This window comes from Eimeria acervulina, genomic scaffold (genome assembly GCF_000499425.1).
Source record: "Eimeria acervulina Houghton genomic scaffold, Eah_scaff317, whole genome shotgun sequence".
NCBI classification, from domain to species: Eukaryota; Apicomplexa; class Conoidasida; order Eucoccidiorida; family Eimeriidae; genus Eimeria; species Eimeria acervulina.
In genome coordinates this window covers 16,082-34,405 of record NW_013549891.1, presented here as the reverse complement: position 1 = coordinate 34,405, position 18,324 = coordinate 16,082, and the positions used below count along the sequence as shown (strand labels likewise).

Here is an 18,324-nt window from a genome sequence, read left to right as displayed (position 1 = left end):
GGGATTCTCTTGGAACGAAGTACAAATAGAAACAATAAAAAACAACTGAACTTAAAATGAACGGAAAAAGACGGTTGGCCAGATGGGGGTCTTTGCCTCCCACAGCCATGCACATCTATAGGTCTGTACTATATATATATACTACCTTCTTTATGAACTCAAGCCTTCAGCGCCGCCCAAAAACGGGCCTATAAAGACACCATGCACACGCCCAGCTGCACGGTATAAAGGGCAGAAGAAAGCCCAAGCCCCTCCAATAACTACTCTGTACCTAAGAGAAAGAAAGCCCTTCTTTTCCAAGCCTCACTAATGCCTACGCTCACAACAGCATCACTAAAGAAAAACACGGAAGGGGCGACCGCACTGCAAGAATAAGATACACCATATTCTGCAGCAGCTATCCTTCCATCGGGCCCCGTAGACGGAGGACCCTAGCGGGCGTCATTCGCCCGACGCACCCCTCCTCCTGCAGCTCTTCTGGGCTGGTATTCACCTGCACAAATCACGCGGTGGATCCCCAGGAGCTTCAGGATGCCTAAGAGTTCGAGGGGCCCCTTGAAAGGCCTTCACGGGGGTACACCCTGCAGGCCTCTTGTTTTCTGCCTGCGAGAGGCCCTTGGGTGGAGGAGGGGGGAGGGGGAAGAACTGAGCTGCAGTATGTTTGGGGGCACTGCTTAGGGCCTTCGGAAGAGCTCTCCGCAAAAGTATTCAGCATTGAGTTCATTCTCAAAGCACCAGAAGTGGCCCGCGTTCAGCTTGATGCTGTGGTGGGAAGACAGGCGTTTTAGGGCCTCGCTTGCCTCCATATCCACAGCGGAGGGCACCCGACAGCAGTGACAGCCAACAGAACCAGAAAAAGAAATACGCCCCGTCGCCTTCAGCTGCTCGTAGTACGCAGGGTCCACCAAGTACAGCCACAAAAACACCAAAGAAGCCGTCTGCAAATACACCACACACATCATACTCTTCTACTGCACGTCTTAGCAGCTATTTATACATGCAATTTTGTGTATGTACACTTTTGTATGCATCATATATATATATATATGAATATAGTATATATATAAACATATATAAATATATAAAGGTATATTACACTTGTACACCCGGTGTATAGGCACACTAACACTACTACAAAAAATACAGCTTGACGCCCGCACCCTACCAGCTGCAGCGACAACGACAGCAGCAGCAACAGCAGCAGTAGAGCCCAAACTACCATCCTTATATCCACCAGCAGCAACAGATCCACCAGAATCCTCACAAACACCACATGAACCCTATACCCTAAAACCTAAACCCTAGTCTCTAGACCCTCCGTGGTCCCAAATGTGACAACCTTGGAAGGTGCACGGCAGGACAAAAACTAAACAAACAAACAAAAGCGTCTTCTAGGGTTTAGGGTTTCAGGCGTGCTTCAGGGTATACTGACAAGGCAAGCAAGAGCCGCGAGTCGCACAAACCACTCAAGCACACCGCCCCACAAGAACGACGGCCCATCTGCGCGCAGCTCCCTCAACTCCGCCTGTGTCTTTGCCTCTGCAGCACAAACCCTCAACCCTAAACCCTAAAACCTAAACACTTAGCCCTGACCCCCACCAAGACGTACGTATTTAAACAAATACTGGGGGTTTGGGCCTCAAAACTGCATCACTTACCCTGTCTCCTGATGCGGCTAGCAAGGAGACTCCGTTTTGAAGCAGAGAGGCAACAGCGGCAACAACGCAGCCGCACTCGCGCCCACAAAATAGACAAAGAAAGCCTCCTGAAATCAACAGGCAAGTCAAACCCTACACTCTAAACCCTAAATCGAAAAAGCTAAACCCGACACTGTAAACCCTAATCCTTAAAACCTGCACCCTACAATCTAAACCCTAATTCTTGAACCCTAAACCCTGCATTCATAGCCCAAACCCTCGAACCCTAAACTCTACACTCTAAACCCTAATCCTTACACCCCTAAGCCCAGGTGGAACAGAGGGTCGGGGGCCCTCCAAAACAAACCAACACGTTGCTACGCTGTGCATACACCCTTGATTCTAAACGCGAAACCTATGCAAAAAATACCTAAACCCTAAACCCTAGGCCCTCACCTGATGGGTCTCAAGGTGTATATTGTGGCAAACCCAAAGAGCAAACCACCAAGACATCCGCCCAAATGAGCGAAGTTATCAACTGTGGAGAAGCCGCCCATGCTATTAAGTTGGGCTGTCGCCTGCAGAGAACCCCAAACCCTAAACCCTAAACCCTAAACCCCAAACTTCCCCGCCCTATATTCAAAACGGCCAAGCGAGTTGGGGAGGTAAAGCGACTCGAACAATTGCAAGGGGGAATATGCTTCAGTTCTGATAGGGTTTACAGTTTGGCGTCTAGGGTTTAGGGTTTGCAACTCACAATAACAACAATTATGATCGCAAGCACACACCAAGGATAGTGCAAAAAGTCCCAGTTCTCTGCGGAAAAAACAGCGGCCAAACCCTAAACCCTAAACCTTAAACCAAAACCCGAGAACCGTCCGCTGAAAACCCTAGCCTCGCTACCATTCGTGCAAATGGATCAACAGGCGCCGCCGGCCTCCTTTCTAAACCCTAAACCCTAAACCCTCACCGACTGTAAAGGGCACTAGGCCCCCCAAAAGGCCGTATAGAGCGCCCGACGACCCCACAGTGGTCGTACAAGGATCAAAGACAGCACTAAGGAGATTTCCAGACATAGCGCTGATCAACCACGTGAACAGACACCGCCAGAAACCCCAAACCTGCGTCGCAAACCCTAAATCGTCAGCCCGAACCCCTAAACCCTAAACCCTAAACCCTTAAACAAGCCACCCAAGAATGAACAGACAGTGCCACTCAACGAACTTTCTCACCGCAAACTTGCACCCATCGGAGGGAGCAAACCAAGTCGAGGGCTTAGAGCTTAGGGCTGGCTCACGGGTTCGAGGATGAAGAGCACCGCTGCCTGGCATAAAATGTTAATGGCCAAATGCACCCAACCTCCGTGCAAGAAAGAAGCCCAAAAGACTCTGTACACTTCGCCGTAGTTGCGAATGAGGTTTGTATCTAAGGCTCCAAGAGTCGACAGAATGCGAGCTGTACGTACACCCAAAACCCCACAGCCCTAAACCCTGAACCCTGAACCCTCCCTCATTCCCCTCAGAAGCCGCAAAACCCTAAACCCTAAACCCTAAGGCAAAGAACAAAAATCAAAGCCTCTTCGCACCCAAACCACTAAACTGCATGCTGTATCCATCCAATATTACAGACCCTAAACCCTAAACCCTAAACCCTAAACAATAAACCTTAAACCCTATGGCCGCGAGAGGAAACCGAAACGGCTCAGTAGCGTCTACGGCCTGGAGGCTCCGCAGTTGTTAGTTTATGTGGTTTCACTGACAAACACAAGGATTAGGGTTTAGGGTTTACAGTTGGGAGAATCTGAAGATGCAGGGTTTGCAGCTCTCGGTCCGTTCTTGACGAGGTTTGCCGGCCACCCTCTGTCTCCTGCACAAGACCCCCAGGCGCATCTCTTGGCAGGGAAGAGCTGCTGCTCCAGCACACTTTGATCTGTTGCTGCTTCCCCTGCTGCTGCTGCTGCTGCTGCCGCTTCTGGTGCTGCTGCTCCTCCTTCCTCTGCCACTGCTGCTTCTGGGCCTGGGCTGCGCAGCCCCAAGTTCGTTTCGCATGCGCCGTAACCAAAGGCCACCAACCTCGGCTGCAGCAAACACCCTAAACCCTAAACCCTTAACCCTTCAAAATCCTTAACCCTATACCCTCTACACCCTAAGCCCTAAGCCCCAAACCCTCAACCCGACATATGAGTATCTACAAGCCGTCCCATTTACTTTAGAACTGTAGGGTTTCCGCTCTCTGTGGCTTGGTTCACCGAGCCTATGAATTAGAGCTTAGGGTTTAGGGTTTAGGGTTTAGGGTTTAGGGTTTATAAGCACCACGCGAGTAGCTGCAGGCTCCGTCCACGGGGGGTATAAGACGGGACCGATGCAACGGCCATTGAACGATGTGAAGTTGAACACCAGCCTGTGCACAAGCCCTAAACCCTAAACCCTAAGCCCTAAGCCCTACACTCCTGACCATAAAGATTAATTAAACCCTAAACCCTAAACCATTGACCCTAAACCCTAAACCCTTGACCCTTGACCCTAAACCCCGCAGCCGCTAGCTGGTCTGTGGCTGACTCTTGTAGGAAAAGAAAGAGGAGGACGGCGGTGGACGCCCAGAGCAGCACAAAGGACCCCACACCATGTTTAAGATGTGCATCTATTCTTCTTGCTGCTGAGCTCTTGAAGGAACTAAAGCGCGTGGATGGTCCTCCGGCCGTCAGCACCAACGGCTGCTGCTGCTGCTGCTGCCCTGCTGCTGCATGCGCTGTACTGTCTCCTCCCGGCAGCACGGAGTAAGGAGGAGACACCCCTGCAGGAGATAGCAGCACCGGCTGCACCTGCTGCGCCCTTGTGGGGTGTTGCGCTGCAGTTGTCTGCTGCATGCGCTCCCAACCCCGCGGTGCCGCACCCTGTGTGGGACCAGCGAGTGGTCCAATGGTCACTGCATGCAGGCCCCCTGAGGAGAGTTCCCCTGTTGCATGCGCTTGGGGCTGGGGGGAGGTAGCAACGGACACAAATTCTTCTTCATATCCCTCTGAATGGGCCCCACTACCTAACGCCCGGTGTCTGTTGTTTTGCTCCTCCACAGCAAATACAGTTCCACCCATTGAGCTCGCAGATTTGAGGGGTGGCAGCCGACGGCTTCCTCGCCCAGGAGGAGCCTCCATCCTGCTGCAGTTGCTGCTGCTGATCGTGTTGCTGCTGCTGTTCCTGCTGCTTCTGCTGCTGCTACTAGTACTACTACTGCTGCTGCTGCTGCGGGGAATATGGCAGTCGCCGCTGCTGCTGCTGCTGTTGCTGCTGCTGCTAATAGTTCAGAAAAGGCAGCAATCAAGAGCCTACAAAAGGGGGGAGAAGACAGACGAAGAAAAAACTTGCGTCGCTTCAGCCCCAAGGAGGGAGCAAGCTAACGCGTTCAGCTGGGGTTTAGGGTTTAGGGTTTGAGAGGCGCGCATCAAATCTTCTCAAGGAAGTGGGGAAAGAAGGAGTCATTAAAATCAAATGAAATTAAACAAGAAAGAAAAAAACAAAGAAGAAACCCTCAATTACAAGCTCTAACAAACTAATGCAGCAAGGCAGAGAGGAGCTACAGACATATCAGGAAGTTAAGCATTTGTAGGAAGCTTAAACAGAGGGTTTTTAAACTCTTGTATCTCTGCTATTCCTTTTTGCAGATGGAGACAAACGGCGCTTCTCGGTGCTGCTGTTGCTGCTGTTGCAGCCGCAGCGGCTGCTGCAGCTGCTGCAGCAGCGGCTGCTGCTCGATCTCCGAAGCAGCTCTGCTACTGCACCTAATGCTAATTTCTACAGACTTATGGGGGTTTATTTTGTTATAGTATTTGTCGTAATTCAAAATAGTGGCTTAGCTCAACCCTAAACCCTAAACCCTAAACCCTAAACCCTAAACCCTAACTCCCAGGTTTTCACGCGGGTTTGTTTGGTGGTTCAGTCTAAAGGGTGGCTTTGTTCGTTTAGGTTAATTATTAGGGTGTGTAGGGCCTCCGCGGCTTGCTACTAGAGCGTAAACCCTTATAAACCCTAAACCCTAAACCACCCGTGTCTCGTCCTCGCGCCTACGTTAGCTTTCATGCAGGAAGGAGCCTAGGGCCTCAGGTGCTGCTGCTGTTGTTGTTGTTGTTGCTGCTGCTACTGCTGAAAATGCTGCGGTTGGTCCTGCTCTGCTGCTTCTACTGCTGCTAATGGTGCTGGTAGCTGGTAAGGCAGGCCGTAGTGCCGCCGGAGAGAAACCCTAGTCTCTAAACCCTAAACCCTAAACCCTACTAGCGGGTGTTGTATCTATCACAGCGCTGCAACTACGGTTGCGTAGCAGCAGCAGCAACAGAGACAACAGCGGCAACAGCAGCAGCCGACAGCAACAGCAGGAAGGTGATGTGTGCAGCGTGAGAGCGCCCTAAACCCTCATCTGTGTCTCTATGCCCACCTACTAAACCCTAGGTGCCCCTCCCCAAACCCTAAGCCCTACATAGAAGTGCTGGCAGTGCAAAAATCAAGAAAAAAGGGTTTAGGGTTTAGGGTTTACGATGATGGCAGAGTTCGAGAACCCGCAGCTGAGCCTTGATACGACCATTGGCTGCCGGTTTCTCTCTGCATTTCTGTCTCCTTCTGTCTCCTTTGCTGTTTTTACTGTCTCCTTTTTTGTGTCTTGCGGTCCTCCACCAACCCCCCAAGGCAGCCGCACGCAACGGGCTGGCGAAACAATGCCTGCGGCGCAAACCCTAAACCCTAAACCCTAAACCCTGAACCCCACAGTGGAAGTCCTCGCGATATTAAATATCCAGGGTTTAGCTTCAGCTGTTTAGATAACAACGAAAGGCTTTAGGGTTTAGTGTTTAGCATCAATTGTTTAGGGTTTACGCTGAGGGTTTAGGGTTTAGGGTTTGCATGCCTCGGGGCCCCGCGCCGACTTGTCCCTGGGCGTTTAAACCCCAAGCAATTAAAGTTTGGTGGTTTAGAACAGCCACACAATGTGAAGAGCCGCAAGAGACATCGGAGACAAAAGCAGCAGAGAAGGGAGGAGACAGTGAGCGCGGCAGCTGAAAATGCAGCAGCGCAGCAGCACACACGCAGCTGTGGTTTAGGGTTTAGGGTTTAGGGATATAAGTAAGACGGAATCCAGAAGCCGTGCATACGAACAGAAACCAGGATTAAAGGTGTTTTGGGAGGTGCTACTGCTTCTAGCGTTGCTGCTGCTGTTGCTGTTGCTGCTGCTGCTGCTGCTGCTGCTCACCTGCACCGGAAGCAGCGTCTGCTGCTGCTGCTGCAGCGTCCTGCCGCACTGGCCGCGTGTTGTCTCGCCGCAGCACAACAGGGCATTTCTACCTCCCCCCGCTGCTGCATCACTGCGAACGCAGCAGCAGCAGCAGCAGCAGCAACAGCAGCAGCAGCAGCAAGGAGGCATCGGCAGATATGCTGCACGGCGGGTCGTGCAGTAGCGACAGCGGTAGCAGCAAAAAGAGGTTAGGGTTTAGGGTTTAGGGTTTTGGCCTCTTACCCTTCCTGATATAAAATAATGGAAGAAAAGTCGCTCGCAGCCACTGCCGTTGCCAACCCTCGCGCAGCTGCACGTAAACCCTAAACCCTAAACCCTAAACCCTAAACCACTGGGTTCGTTGAGATCTTGAGTGGCAGCAGTTCTAAGGCCAGTCATTTCGCAGGTTGAGGGTTTGGGCAGCAAGCCATGATATCAGGGTTTGGAGTGAGGGTATAGGGTTTCGATTAGGGTTTAGGGTTTAGGGTTTAGGGTTTACCTTCAGGGCAGACAGCCGCATTGGGCTTGAGAGAAGGTATGGGCTTGTACTGAATGTGTCTCTCCATCGTGCCATAGGAGACAGCCCGCCGGATCGGAGCCTTAACTCCCGCTGCAAGCAAAACCCTAAACCCTAAACCCTAAACCCTAGATCCTAAACCCTAAACCCTAAATTCTAGTTATGGTAGGTACCAGAGAGGGGAGAAACCGACAACTGCCTTCACGGATTACTTCACTCCACGTCAGCAGACCGACCCCTAAACCCTAAACCCTAAACCCTAAACCCCTCACCCATGTCGATCCTGTCTTTATAGGTAGTCCCCACATCTGCGCCTCCTGGACCCCGAGTGTCTCCAATCGCCAGCTGGATCTTTGAGTCGTCACCAAACCTAAACCCAAACCCTAAACCCTAAACCCTAAACCCTAAACCCCAGGCTCTACACCCAAACGCCGACTCCAGCAGCAGATCCGCTGCCAGAAAGGGCAAAGCAAAAGGTCATAGGGATGTAGGCCTTAGGGTTTGGCAGCTAGGGTCTAGGGTTTGACAGGGCGAGGAATTAGGGTTTAGGGTTTAGGGTTTAGGGTCTGACGCAAAAGTGCTGCCATCTGCAGCCAGCACAAGAGTATGTCGATCGCCGCATGCAGCGCCCGCTGCCTTCGCTTTTTCAGGCAATACCACCTGCACGCAAACCCTAAACCCTAAACCCTAAACCCTAGGTCCTTGATATGGGCGCTAGCTAGGGCTAGCGAGTGGGTGTTTGGGCGGTTTAGGGTTTAGGGTTTAGGCTTTCGGGCCTGCGGCAGAGGGCCTAGAAGGCGGTGTCTCAGGGTAATCTGCGTTGAGGTTGGTGAAGGTCTTGCGAGGGTTTAGGGTTTAGGGTTTAGGGCTTGCCTCGTGCATCGCTACGTGGTGTGTCCTGGGGCCCGCCGGCTTCAACCCGCACTGGCCGTAGAGGTTGTCACCACAGCAAACTGCAGCAGCAGCAGCAGCAGCAGTAACCGCAACAAGAACAACATTAGCAGCATGCACGAAGCAGCAGCCAATGACACTGCAGCGCAGTTCCCACCTCAGTAGCCGTAGCTGGCCATGTAGCAGCAGCAGCGGCAGCAGCAGCAGCAGTAGCAGCTGTAGCAGCAGCAGTAGCAGCAGCATCAGCAGTAGCAGCAGCCACAGCAGCAACGAAAACGCTTGCGGCAGTAGTAGCACCGATAGGAGCAGCGATAGAATAGCAACAGCAGCACCAACACACGCAGCAACAGCAGCAACACCAGCAGCAGCAACAGCAGCAGCAGCAGCAGCAGCAGCAGGAGCAGCAGGGTTACAAAGTCTGCCTTTTTGTGAGATGAAAGCAGCGTGATTGGCTCCAATGGCCATCTTAACGATGAAATCCCCCCACAAGAAACCCTTAACAGGCAGTCCCTTTAGCTGCCTAAACGGTTGCTGCTGCTGCTGCTGCTGCTGCTGCTGTTGCTGTTGCTGCTGGTGGTGTTCTTGTTGCTGCTGCTGCAGCAGGGGCAGCACGTCGTCTATGACGAAGATACGGCCCTCTCTGTCCAACACAAATATTTCTGTCGCCGAACACTGCACGTCTGCTGCTGCTGCTGCGCCTTGAGGGAGCTGCAGCACGAAAGGTGAGACAAATACTGCAGCAGCAGCAACAGCAACAGCAGCAGCAGCAGCAAAGGAAACACTAACGAGCATGATAATATGCATGCAGAAGCAGCAGCGCCAACCCAAACCCACCCCCAGCCATCAAGTCGCAGCAGCAGCAACAGCAACACCCCTGGCAGCAGCAGCAGCAGCAGCAGCAGCAACAGCAGCAGCAGCAAACCTGGTTCGCTGTCTTCCTGCTGCAGCGAACCCCACACCACGCAGCTGCGACCATCTCCAGGTATTGCAGCCCCAAAATGAGGCCCGAATGAAATGGCATGCCAACTGGTTGCAAGGGCTGAGAAACGCAAACCCTAAACCCTAAACCCTAAACCCTAAACCCTAACTATTAAAGTTTAAGCCCCAAATTCTCAGCGCGTAACCCTAAACCCTAAACCCTAAATTACAAACGCTGGACACCCAAAAGGGGCATGAGAAGCTATAGGTTAGGCCGTAGAGCCTCAGATTAAAACCCTAAACCCTAAACCCTAAACCCTAAACCCTAAACCCTAAACCCTCACCGTTTAGCGCTTCTGCCTCGGTAGGGGTTTGGAGGTCAGAAGCGGCCCCCCCAGGGAAAGACAAGCGACTGCCCCAAATATAGACATTCTCTCTTTGCTGCTGATCTTGCTGCTGCTGCTGCTGTTGCTGCTGCTGTTGCTGCTGCTGCTGCTCAGCGCAAAGAGCGACAGAGGGCAATCGGTGGAGCCTCCAGCAGCTGAACTTCTGCTGTTGCTTTTGCTGCTGCTGCTGCTGCTGCTTTTGCTGCTGCTGCGCCTGCTTGTTGGTAAGCAGAAGAAAGGTCGCCGGAGCTGCAGCACACATAACTCACACCTGCTGCGTTAAGGTGTTGCTGCTACTGCTGCTGCTGCTGCAGCTGCTGCAGCTGCTGCTGCTGCAACTGCTGTTAGCTTCGCCCGCTCGACAGTTGAAGGCCTAGGGTTTATCGTTTGGGCCTAGGGTTTAGGGTTTGGGCTTAGGGTTTAGGGTTTAGCGAACCTGCAACGAGGGTCGCCGCAGCAACTCTCTGCAGACACTTCATCGAGACGATCCCGTTAGCTTGGTGAGGGTTTAGGGTTTAGGGTTTAGGGTTTGAGCTGCACAGAAGGGCCCTACTACTGCATTTCAGCAACCAGCTTTCCATAAACCCTAAACCCTAAACCCTAAACCCTACCAACTCACCAGGGTTTGTTCACAGCGAGCACGTAAGAAGGCTTCAGGGTTTAGGGTTTGGGGTCTCGAGTTTGTACAGCTTAGGGACTAGGGTTTAGGGTTTAGGGTTCAGGGTTTAGGGTTTCGTAGTCTGTGTTTGTGGTTTAGAGACCCGAGTTTAGGGTTTGGTCTTCTTTGGGGGGCTGCAGCCGACGGGACCAGCGGGATCGCATGCAGCGAGCTAGGGTTTAGGGTTTAGGGTTTAGGGTTTACTTGCATTTATCTTTAATTTAAGACATACTTCGGGGCTTTGGAAGCTGGGGAAGTTTAAACCCTCGACGCCTAGTGGCGCATTAGGGTTTAGCGCCTAGGGTTTAGGGTTTAGCCTTTAGGGTTTAGGGTTTAGGGTATGGGAGTGAGGCTTGAAACCCTAAGCAACCTTCTGCAGCAAAAATGAGGCTGCCGGCACATGCAGCAACATCTGCTGCAGCTGCAGCAGCTGCTACTTCATCTGTTGCTGCCGCTGCCTTCTGCAGGCGAGGCGGCGCCCTTGCAGCAGCAGCAACAGCAGCAGCAGCAGCAAGGCCCGCTGGTGCTGCAGCAAGAGTGGCAGCTGCAGCAGCAGCATCAGCAGCGATACCACGCAACCGAAGGCCTTGCTGCTGCTCTTTATCCCATGCACCTTTCTTTGCTTCAGCAGGAGCAGAGGCAAGACACGCTGCTGCTGCTGCTGCTGCTGCTGCTGCGGCAGACAGCAGCAGGCGCCTCGTCCATACAGCAGCAGCAGACTCTCCGCCTTCTGAAGAGGCTGCAGCTGCAGCAGCAGCACAAGCTGCAGCAGCAGCTGAGGATACACCCGAATTGCCTCCTCATTTTTTTTCTCGGGTTAAGTTTGTACAGGACTTCCCGCCGGTGTCGGTGCTGCAGCTGCTGCAGCAGCTGCAGCAGCAGCAGCACTTGCTGCTGCAGAGGTGGCAGTCGGAGGCATCCAGCAGTGATCCTGAAGCAGCAAACCTTTTAAAGAGGCGGCTGGAGCTACTTCGGTTGCAGCTACAGCTGCAGCAGCAGCAGCAGCAGCAGGCGCTGCTGCAGCAACTACCGCTGCTGCAGCCACGCGAAGTTGTCGCGCTGCTGCTGCGGCTGACAGCCAACATTGAGGCCTTGAGAGGGGATCTCTTTCCGCTCTTGCATCAACAGCAACAAGACCAGCAGCAGCAGCAGCAACAGCAGCAGTTGCAGCAGCAGTTGCTGCAGCAGTGGGCTGACTGGAGGCGTTGTGCGGAGCAGCTAAACCGCTTGGCAGTTGATGAGGAGGCAAGCAAAACCCTAAACCCTAAACCCTAGATCCAAACTGTTTATGAACCTCTAATGGTCTAGGATTTAGGGCATATGGGGGTCACAGGGTTTAGGGTTTAGGGTTTAGGGTTTACGGCTTCAGGCAAAGAAGGGCTTAAAAGTCTTTGGGGCTTAGGGTTTAGGGTTTATCTGATTGTGGGAGGCCTTAAAGTTTAGGGTTTAGGGTTTAGGGTTTAGGGTTTAGGTGTCATTGACTGCGCTGCACAGGAGGCGTTTCTCGTTTGGATGGCGATGAACTCAGTCCGGGCCTTCAGCAGCAGCAGCAACAACTGCAGCAACAGCAGCAGCAGCAACAGCAGCAGCAGCAACAGCAGCAGCAGCAGCAGCAGCAGCAGCAGCCCTTTGCGCGCGTTGCTTCTGCAGGTCCGAGAGAGGCTGGAGGCAGCAGCCCTTGCGACTGATGCTCGCAGCGGGCCTCGAAGACACCCGGTAAACCCTAAACCCTAAACCCTAGGCAGAAGCAGTAGAGGTTAATATCGGCCGTTCAACTCCGAAAGGGGTTCTTGTGACCGTAAACCCTACACCCCTTAATGCGTGCTTGAGGTTTAGGGTTTAGGGTTTAGTGACTACTGCTGCTGCTTCTTTTGCTGCTGCTGCTTCTTCTGCTGCTGCTGCTTCGTTTGCTGCTGCTGCTGCTGCTGCTGCTGCAGTGCGTGTACCTTTGGCCTGCTGGAGGTGAGGGTTTTTTGTCTCTGATTGAATCCGCTCCTCTCTCTGCAAAAGCTGCGATTCTGACGGCGGTAAACCCTAAACCCTAAACCCTAAACCCTAAACCCTAGATGGCAAAGCCTAATAGAACATCAAAGCCCTTGAATGGAGGCGAGGGTGCCGCTCGTGACAGCAACACCCACCCCCTAAACCCTAAACCCTAAACCCTAAACCCTAAACCCTTGTTTTGTGCAGGAAGAGCTGCACACTGGGCAGGCAGCTGGGCTTCTTCCCCCCAAACCACCGCCGCCGAGGCCTCGCAACTGGCAGTCGATGGACCCCGTTGAGTAAACCCTAAACCCTAAACCCTAGGCTAGTGGCCATAGTAGGCCCTAAGTTAAGACCTCCTTAACTCCAGACTGAACTCCTAAACCCTCAGGATGGCAGGCAGCACCTTTCTTGTTTCTGCGTCGCCTCCTTTTCAGTAGCATCGAGGGTTTAGGGTTTAGGGTTTAGGGTTTAGGGTTTAGGGTTTAGGGTTTGGGGTTTGCAGCATGGAGGCCTGGGAGTCGTCTCAGCGGCGCGTTGTTCGAACCCGCTGGCTGCCAACGCCTTCGGGTGTTTTCTTCCAAGGCCGCAAACTTGCTGCTTCGCTCGCGCTGCACATACACCAGGTACTGCAGCAGCAACAGCAGCAGCAGCAACAGCAGCAGCAGCAGCAGCAGCAGCAGCGGAGGCGGCTCCTGCGTATAGCGGCAGGTGCTGCTGCAGCTGCCGCTTCCAGGGAGCCTTGTGCTGCAGCCTGATGTAGATGAGTTGGCGTAGGTCTTCGGTTCAAGGGCCTGGGGTTTAGGGTTTAGGGTTTAGGGTTTGGGGTTTGTGGGCCTGCGCTATCTTTTCAGGCCGCCCCTGTGGCTGCTGCTGGTTCGCTAGCCGCTGTTGCTGCAGCAGCAGCAAGGAGACAATCTCTGAGGGGATCGTTCGGACAGGAGACAATCAACTCCGTTGCGCACCGGTCAGGGTTTAGGGTTTAGGGTTTAGGGTTTAGGATAGGGCTTTAGGGTTTAGGGTTTTGAGTTTCTGTTTGCAACGAAGGGGCACGACTGTAATCCCAAGTAATGTGGGGTCTGCTGGGAGGTTTAGGGTTTAGGGTTTAGGGTTTAGGGTTTCGTGCAGGCTGCTGTCGTTGGATGCCCATTCTTTAACTCCTTGGCTTCCTTCGCTCGTGGTGCTGCTGCATCAGCCCTTTGCGCTGCAGCAGCCGCTGGCAGTACACCTGGCTGCAGCAGCAGAGCCTTTGCTGCTGCACCAGCAACAGCAGCAGCAGCAGACGCAGACGCAGCAGCCTGCAGCAATGCAGCGGCTAGTACAGCAGACACTGCGGGAAGCAGATCCCTGCCTACTTGTACAAACCATCACTGTTGCTGTTGTTGTTGTTGCTGCTGCTGCTGCTGCTGTCGGGTTCTTGGCGCCGCTTCTGCTGCTGCTGCTGCCGCTGCTGCTGCTGCCTCTTTTTGCAGCGCTTTCCGTTGCTGCTGCTGCTGCGGCCACTGCTGGTGGGTTGGAACAGACGGTGTTAGGGTTTAGGGTTTAGGGTTTAGGGTTTAGGGTTTTGGCTGCTGTGCTGTAGGGCTGGGCACACCCTGAGTTGCTGCCTCCACGGCTGCTGCTGCAAATTTGCGGGGGACTCCTTGCTGCTGGGTCTTATGAAAGTATGCTGCTGTTGCTGCTGTTACTGCTGCTGCTGCTGCTGCTGCTGCTATAGCTGCTGCTGGTATCGCTGCTGCTGTTATTCCTACTGCTGCTAGTGCTGGTTCTGGTGCTGCTATTGCTGCTGCTGGGCGTCGCTGCTGTCGCTGCCACACCTGCTGCAGCTGTTGGTGCTGCTGCTGTTGCTGCTGCTGCTGTTGCTGCAGTGCCACTGGAATTGGCTAAAGGCTTCTTCAGCAGCATCAAAGAGTATCTCAAGCAAGCAGCAGCTCTCCGCCGCAACAACAGCAACAGCGGCAGCAGCAGCAACAGCAGCAACAGCAAGAAGAGCAGCAACAGCAACAGCTGCACCATGCTGCTGCCTCTTCGAGACGTGGCGTTTTTCTACTCGGCACTCAAGCATGTAATGGCTGTAGCTGCTGCTGCTGCTGCTCTTGCTGCTGCTGCTGCTGCTGCTGCAGGTGCCACGGTCCTCGGAAAAGGCCCTGGGGGGGAGTACGTTGCGTGCTGCTGGTGATTATTTGGCTGCCGCTGCTGCTGCTGCTGTCCTCAGAGTGGGCTGAGAGAACCGGAGACCGTCCGGCTGCTGCTGCAGCAGCTGCAGCAGGACTTGCTGCGTGCTGCAGATGCCGCAGCAACAACATCGGCAGCAGCGGCAGCAACAACAACAGCGGCAGCCAGTGATGCAGGAGCGGGTTCAGCAGCGGTAGAACCGGCAGCAGCTCCAGCAGCAGCCGCAGCAGCAGCAGCCGCAGCAGCAGCAGCAGCAGAGGCAAAAACAGCAGCACAGGCTGAGCGGCTGCTTGCTGTTGCTGAGGGTGGACCAGCAGATTTGTGTGCCGTCCTCGATGCTGCTGCATTTGGCTGCAGGACACCAGCAGCAGCAGCAGCAGCAGCAGCAGGCTGTGAAGCAGCAGCAAACGAAGCGGCAGCAGAGTTTGCTGCTCTGTTCGAATTCGCCTGGCAGCTGCTGCTGCCGCTAACCCCTCGGCTGGCACCGCCCTGCGGGTGAAAACCCTAAACCCTAAACCCTAAACCCTAAACCCTATACTGCACGTCTGCCCACCAGTCTCAGGCGCTGCTGCTACCAGCCAAGTTTCTGTTGCAGCTGCTCTTCGTGGTGCTTCAGCCGCTCCTGCTGCTGGCTTAATCACCGCTGCTGCTGCTGCTGCTTCGTGCTGCTATTCAGGTTGCTGCTATATAACGCGATGGCTGCAGGGGGCCCCCAGTCTGTCTTGACTAGCCCGGCTTATTTGTGAGGCCCCCAGTAGCTTACAACCCTAAACCTTAAACCCTAGCTAGATCCCAAACCCTAAACCCTAACCGCAGCGTTGCCTTCATACTTTCGCGGGGAGGGTTTAGGGTTTAGGGTTTAGGGTTTAGGGTTTAGGGTTTGTGCCTTCAGGGAAAGCGTGGAGGAGTTCCTCGCTGGACATGCGGACCTAGAGCCAGAAGCCCTCGGCTCGCTGGCTCTCTAAGCAGCAGCTACTCAGCTAGCTACTCAGCTAGCTACTCAGCTAGCTACTCAGCTAGCTACTTAACTAGCTACTCAGCTAGCTACTTGGCTGTTGGCTAGCTGGCTAGAAAGGTAGCTAGCTAACTGGCTAGCTAGCTAGCTACTTTTCTAGCTAGCCAGCTAGGTACCGTGCTTGCTAGCTAGCTGGCTAGCTAGCTACCTTGCTAGTTAGCCAGTCAGCTAGCTAAGCAGATAGACTGATAGGTACGGTTAACAGGTGGGAGGCCTAGGAGCGAGGGTTTACGGTCCCAGGGTTTGCAAACCCTCAAGGAGCTCGAGGCCCCTCTAAACCCTCTAGGGGTTTATAAACTCTTCTAGGGTTTGGGGTTTGCAGCACGGCCAGGAAGAGGGTTTTACCTGGAGACTTAAACCCCCTGAAGAGACGACGACTGAGTCGCGCGTGCTAAGGTTTACGTTAGGGTTTAGGGTTTAGGGTTTAGAGGGGGAGCCCGAAGCGTCCCTGTGCCGCCAACGGAGTTCGTTAGGGCTGGGTGAGGGTTTAGGGTTTAGGGTTTAGGGTTTGTTGGTGTTTAAAGACCCTTCGGGGGCCCCTGCAGGAGAGCCCTGGGGTCTAAGGCCCAGATGTAGACACCTCCTTCTGAATCTCCAGAAGCAACAATCCAATCCCTGCTGCTGCTGCTGCTGCTGCTGCTGATTTGCTGGAGGTCCATTACCGGTGAGGGGTGTGCAGTCCAGATGTCTAGGCACTCGCTGCTGCCCTTGCTGCTGTTGCTGCTGCTGCTGCTGCTGCAGTTGAATGCACGCATGAGCCCAAACGAAGTTCCAGCGAGCAGCAGCGGCTGTTCAGGGTGCAGCAGCAACCGCACAACTCCTTCTCCCTCGCTGCTGCTGCTGCTACTGCTGCTACTGCCGCTGCTATTGCTGCCACTGCTGCCACTGCTGCTGCTGCTGCTGCTGCTTGCGGAGGGCCCCACAGGTACTGGGGTGTACGTACAGTCGAACGTGAGTTTAACTGTCTTCTTGCTCAGATTCCACAGACGGATCTTACCATCAAGACCTGCAGAAAAGATTAAAAGAGTAGCCGAGGGGCCCTGGGGCCCCCAAGAAGAGGCATAGAGGCGGTGTTTGGGGTGTACAGGCAGCAAACACTCAACAGCAGCTGCATGCCCTCTCACAGACACAAAAGCCTTTCCTGTCTCTTCATTTATCCCTAAGATATATCCGTCTTCGTACCCCACAAGGCAGCAGCTGTGGGGTGTATCGACAGCTAAACAAACCGCCCCTTGTTCCTCAGCCTCTTCATCTAAATCCATCCCGTTGCTGCTGCTGCTGCTGCTGCTGCTGCGGGGAGCAACAGGCCCTGCTGCTGCTGCTGCTCTCGCCTGGCTGTCTGCTGTGGGGTGAACGAAAGAAGAGACTATCTGCCCATCTCGCGCAGCAAAAAGAGAGACAGCTCCGCATGCACCTCCTACAAGACAGCGGCTGCCGCTGCTGCTGAAGCAGCAGCAAGTTAGGGGGCTAGCAGCAGCAAACACATGCAGCACAACCGCAGGCTTCAAGCCCTGAGCGCCTCCCCCTCCTCCTGCTGCTGCTGCTGCTGCTGCTGCTGCTGCTGGAGACCCCCAAGAAGGAGGCAGCAGCCATACCCATGCAGTTTTGTCTTCGGAGGCGGCTAGCAGCGCGTAGCCCCGAGGATGAAAAGACACAGCAGCAATCCCTTCACACGGGCCCCGTAGCTCCTGCAGCAGCACGCCTTTTCCTGCTGCTGCTGCTGCTGTGTCTGCTGCTGCTGCTGCTGCTGCTGCTGCCTGGGTGCTGTACACCCGAACGCAGCCGTCGAAAGAGCCGCAGGCCAGCAGCAAACCGTCAGACGAAAAGGAGACACAAGAGACAGAGTCTCCTGCATCACGCAGAGTCACTGCAGCACTCAAATGCTGCTCCTCCACATCTGCTGTTGCTTCTGCTGCTGCTGTGTCTGGTGATGATGCTGCTGCTGCTGCTGTTGCTGCTGCTGCTGCTGCTGTTGCTGCTGCTGCTGCTGCTGCTGGGGGCGAGAGCTTAGTCAAATCATACAAACGACACAAATCATCAGAAGCGCCTACTGCAAGGAACGGCGGCGCCTGCTGCTGCTGTTGCTGCTGCTGTTGCTGCTGCTCCTTCTGTTGCTGTTGCTGCTGCTGCTGCTGCTGAGGTCTGTTAAACGCCAGGCAGCAAACAGTGTCTCCTGCTGCTTCGCATGCAGCAAGCAGCCACCGCTTTCGGCTCTCTAGCAGCTGCGGATGCAGCAGCAGCTCTTTGGGAGGACCATCTCCATCTGCTGCATCTGCTGTTGCTGCTGCTGCTGCTTCTGCTGCTGCAGCCTCGTCGTCAGAGGAGAGGTCCTCAAGGTCTCCTTCCTGCTGCTGGTGCTGTTGCTGCTGCTGCTGCTGCTGCAGATCAATAAGAGACCCGTCAGGTCCTTCTGTCATCCACCGACAGCCAGGGGGAGCTGGGGGAAGACCCTTTGCTGCTGCTTCTGCTGCTGCTGCTGCTGCTGCTGCTGCTGGCGGCTTGCCGTTGCTTCCGCTCATCTTCGCTGGCCTTCTTACTCCTTTGCTGCTTGCTGCTGCTGCGGCTGCTGTGGATCTTGCAGCTGATACCACTTCTGCTGCTGTTGTTGTTGTTGCTGCTGCTGCTGCTGCAGCTTGGGGCTTGCTCGGCCCACCTTCGTAAGCAGCAGGCCCTTCACCCCAAGGGTTTGAGGGTTTAGGGTTTAGGGTCCAAGGTTTAGGATCTAGGGTTTAGGGTTTAGGGTTTAGCGCCCTAGAAATAAAGGTTTAGATGCAGCAGCCAGAAGAAGACACTGAAACTGCAAGCGCATGCACGGGGGGGCCCCCAGGGGGCCCCACGGAACTGCAGCAGCAGCAGCAGCAGCAGCTCTTGCTGCTGCTGCTGCTGCTGCC

The 18,324-nt window shown here is 54.3% G+C and overlaps 3 protein-coding genes across 3 annotated transcripts; 1 reads left to right on the top strand and 2 right to left on the bottom strand.

The window, feature by feature from the left end:
• Positions 1–674: 674 nt before the first annotated feature.
• On the bottom strand, positions 675–9,864 carry EAH_00032660 (rhomboid-like protease 5, putative; the record flags this gene model as incomplete). Its single annotated transcript, XM_013395984.1, has 22 exons — positions 675–938; positions 1,161–1,259; positions 1,433–1,539; positions 1,659–1,765; positions 2,094–2,215; positions 2,395–2,453; positions 2,608–2,758; positions 2,935–3,092; positions 3,426–3,714; positions 3,950–4,037; positions 4,196–4,927; positions 5,772–5,875; positions 6,162–6,343; positions 6,606–6,675; positions 6,870–6,981; positions 7,134–7,200; positions 7,390–7,500; positions 7,680–7,777; positions 7,979–8,067; positions 8,596–9,032; positions 9,221–9,337; positions 9,561–9,864. 22 exons carry the CDS (start codon positions 9,862–9,864, stop codon positions 675–677), a joined length of 3,867 nt encoding a protein of 1,288 aa, XP_013251438.1.
• A 780-nt stretch (positions 9,865–10,644) lies between these two features.
• EAH_00032650 (hypothetical protein, conserved) lies at positions 10,645–15,383 on the top strand (the record flags this gene model as incomplete). The annotated part of the gene is made up of 9 exons (XM_013395983.1): positions 10,645–11,467; positions 11,732–11,976; positions 12,198–12,287; positions 12,749–12,954; positions 13,372–13,600; positions 13,826–13,907; positions 14,112–14,308; positions 14,459–14,913; positions 15,311–15,383. The coding sequence occupies 9 exons, from the start codon at positions 10,645–10,647 to the stop codon at positions 15,381–15,383; spliced, it is 2,400 nt and encodes a 799-aa protein (XP_013251437.1).
• Positions 15,384–15,951: 568 nt separating this feature from the next.
• Positions 15,952–17,952, bottom strand: EAH_00032640 (WD domain, G-beta repeat-containing protein, putative; the record flags this gene model as incomplete). Its single annotated transcript, XM_013395982.1, has 1 exon — positions 15,952–17,952. One exon carries the CDS (start codon positions 17,950–17,952, stop codon positions 15,952–15,954), a length of 2,001 nt encoding a protein of 666 aa, XP_013251436.1.
• Positions 17,953–18,324: the final 372 nt, after the last annotated feature.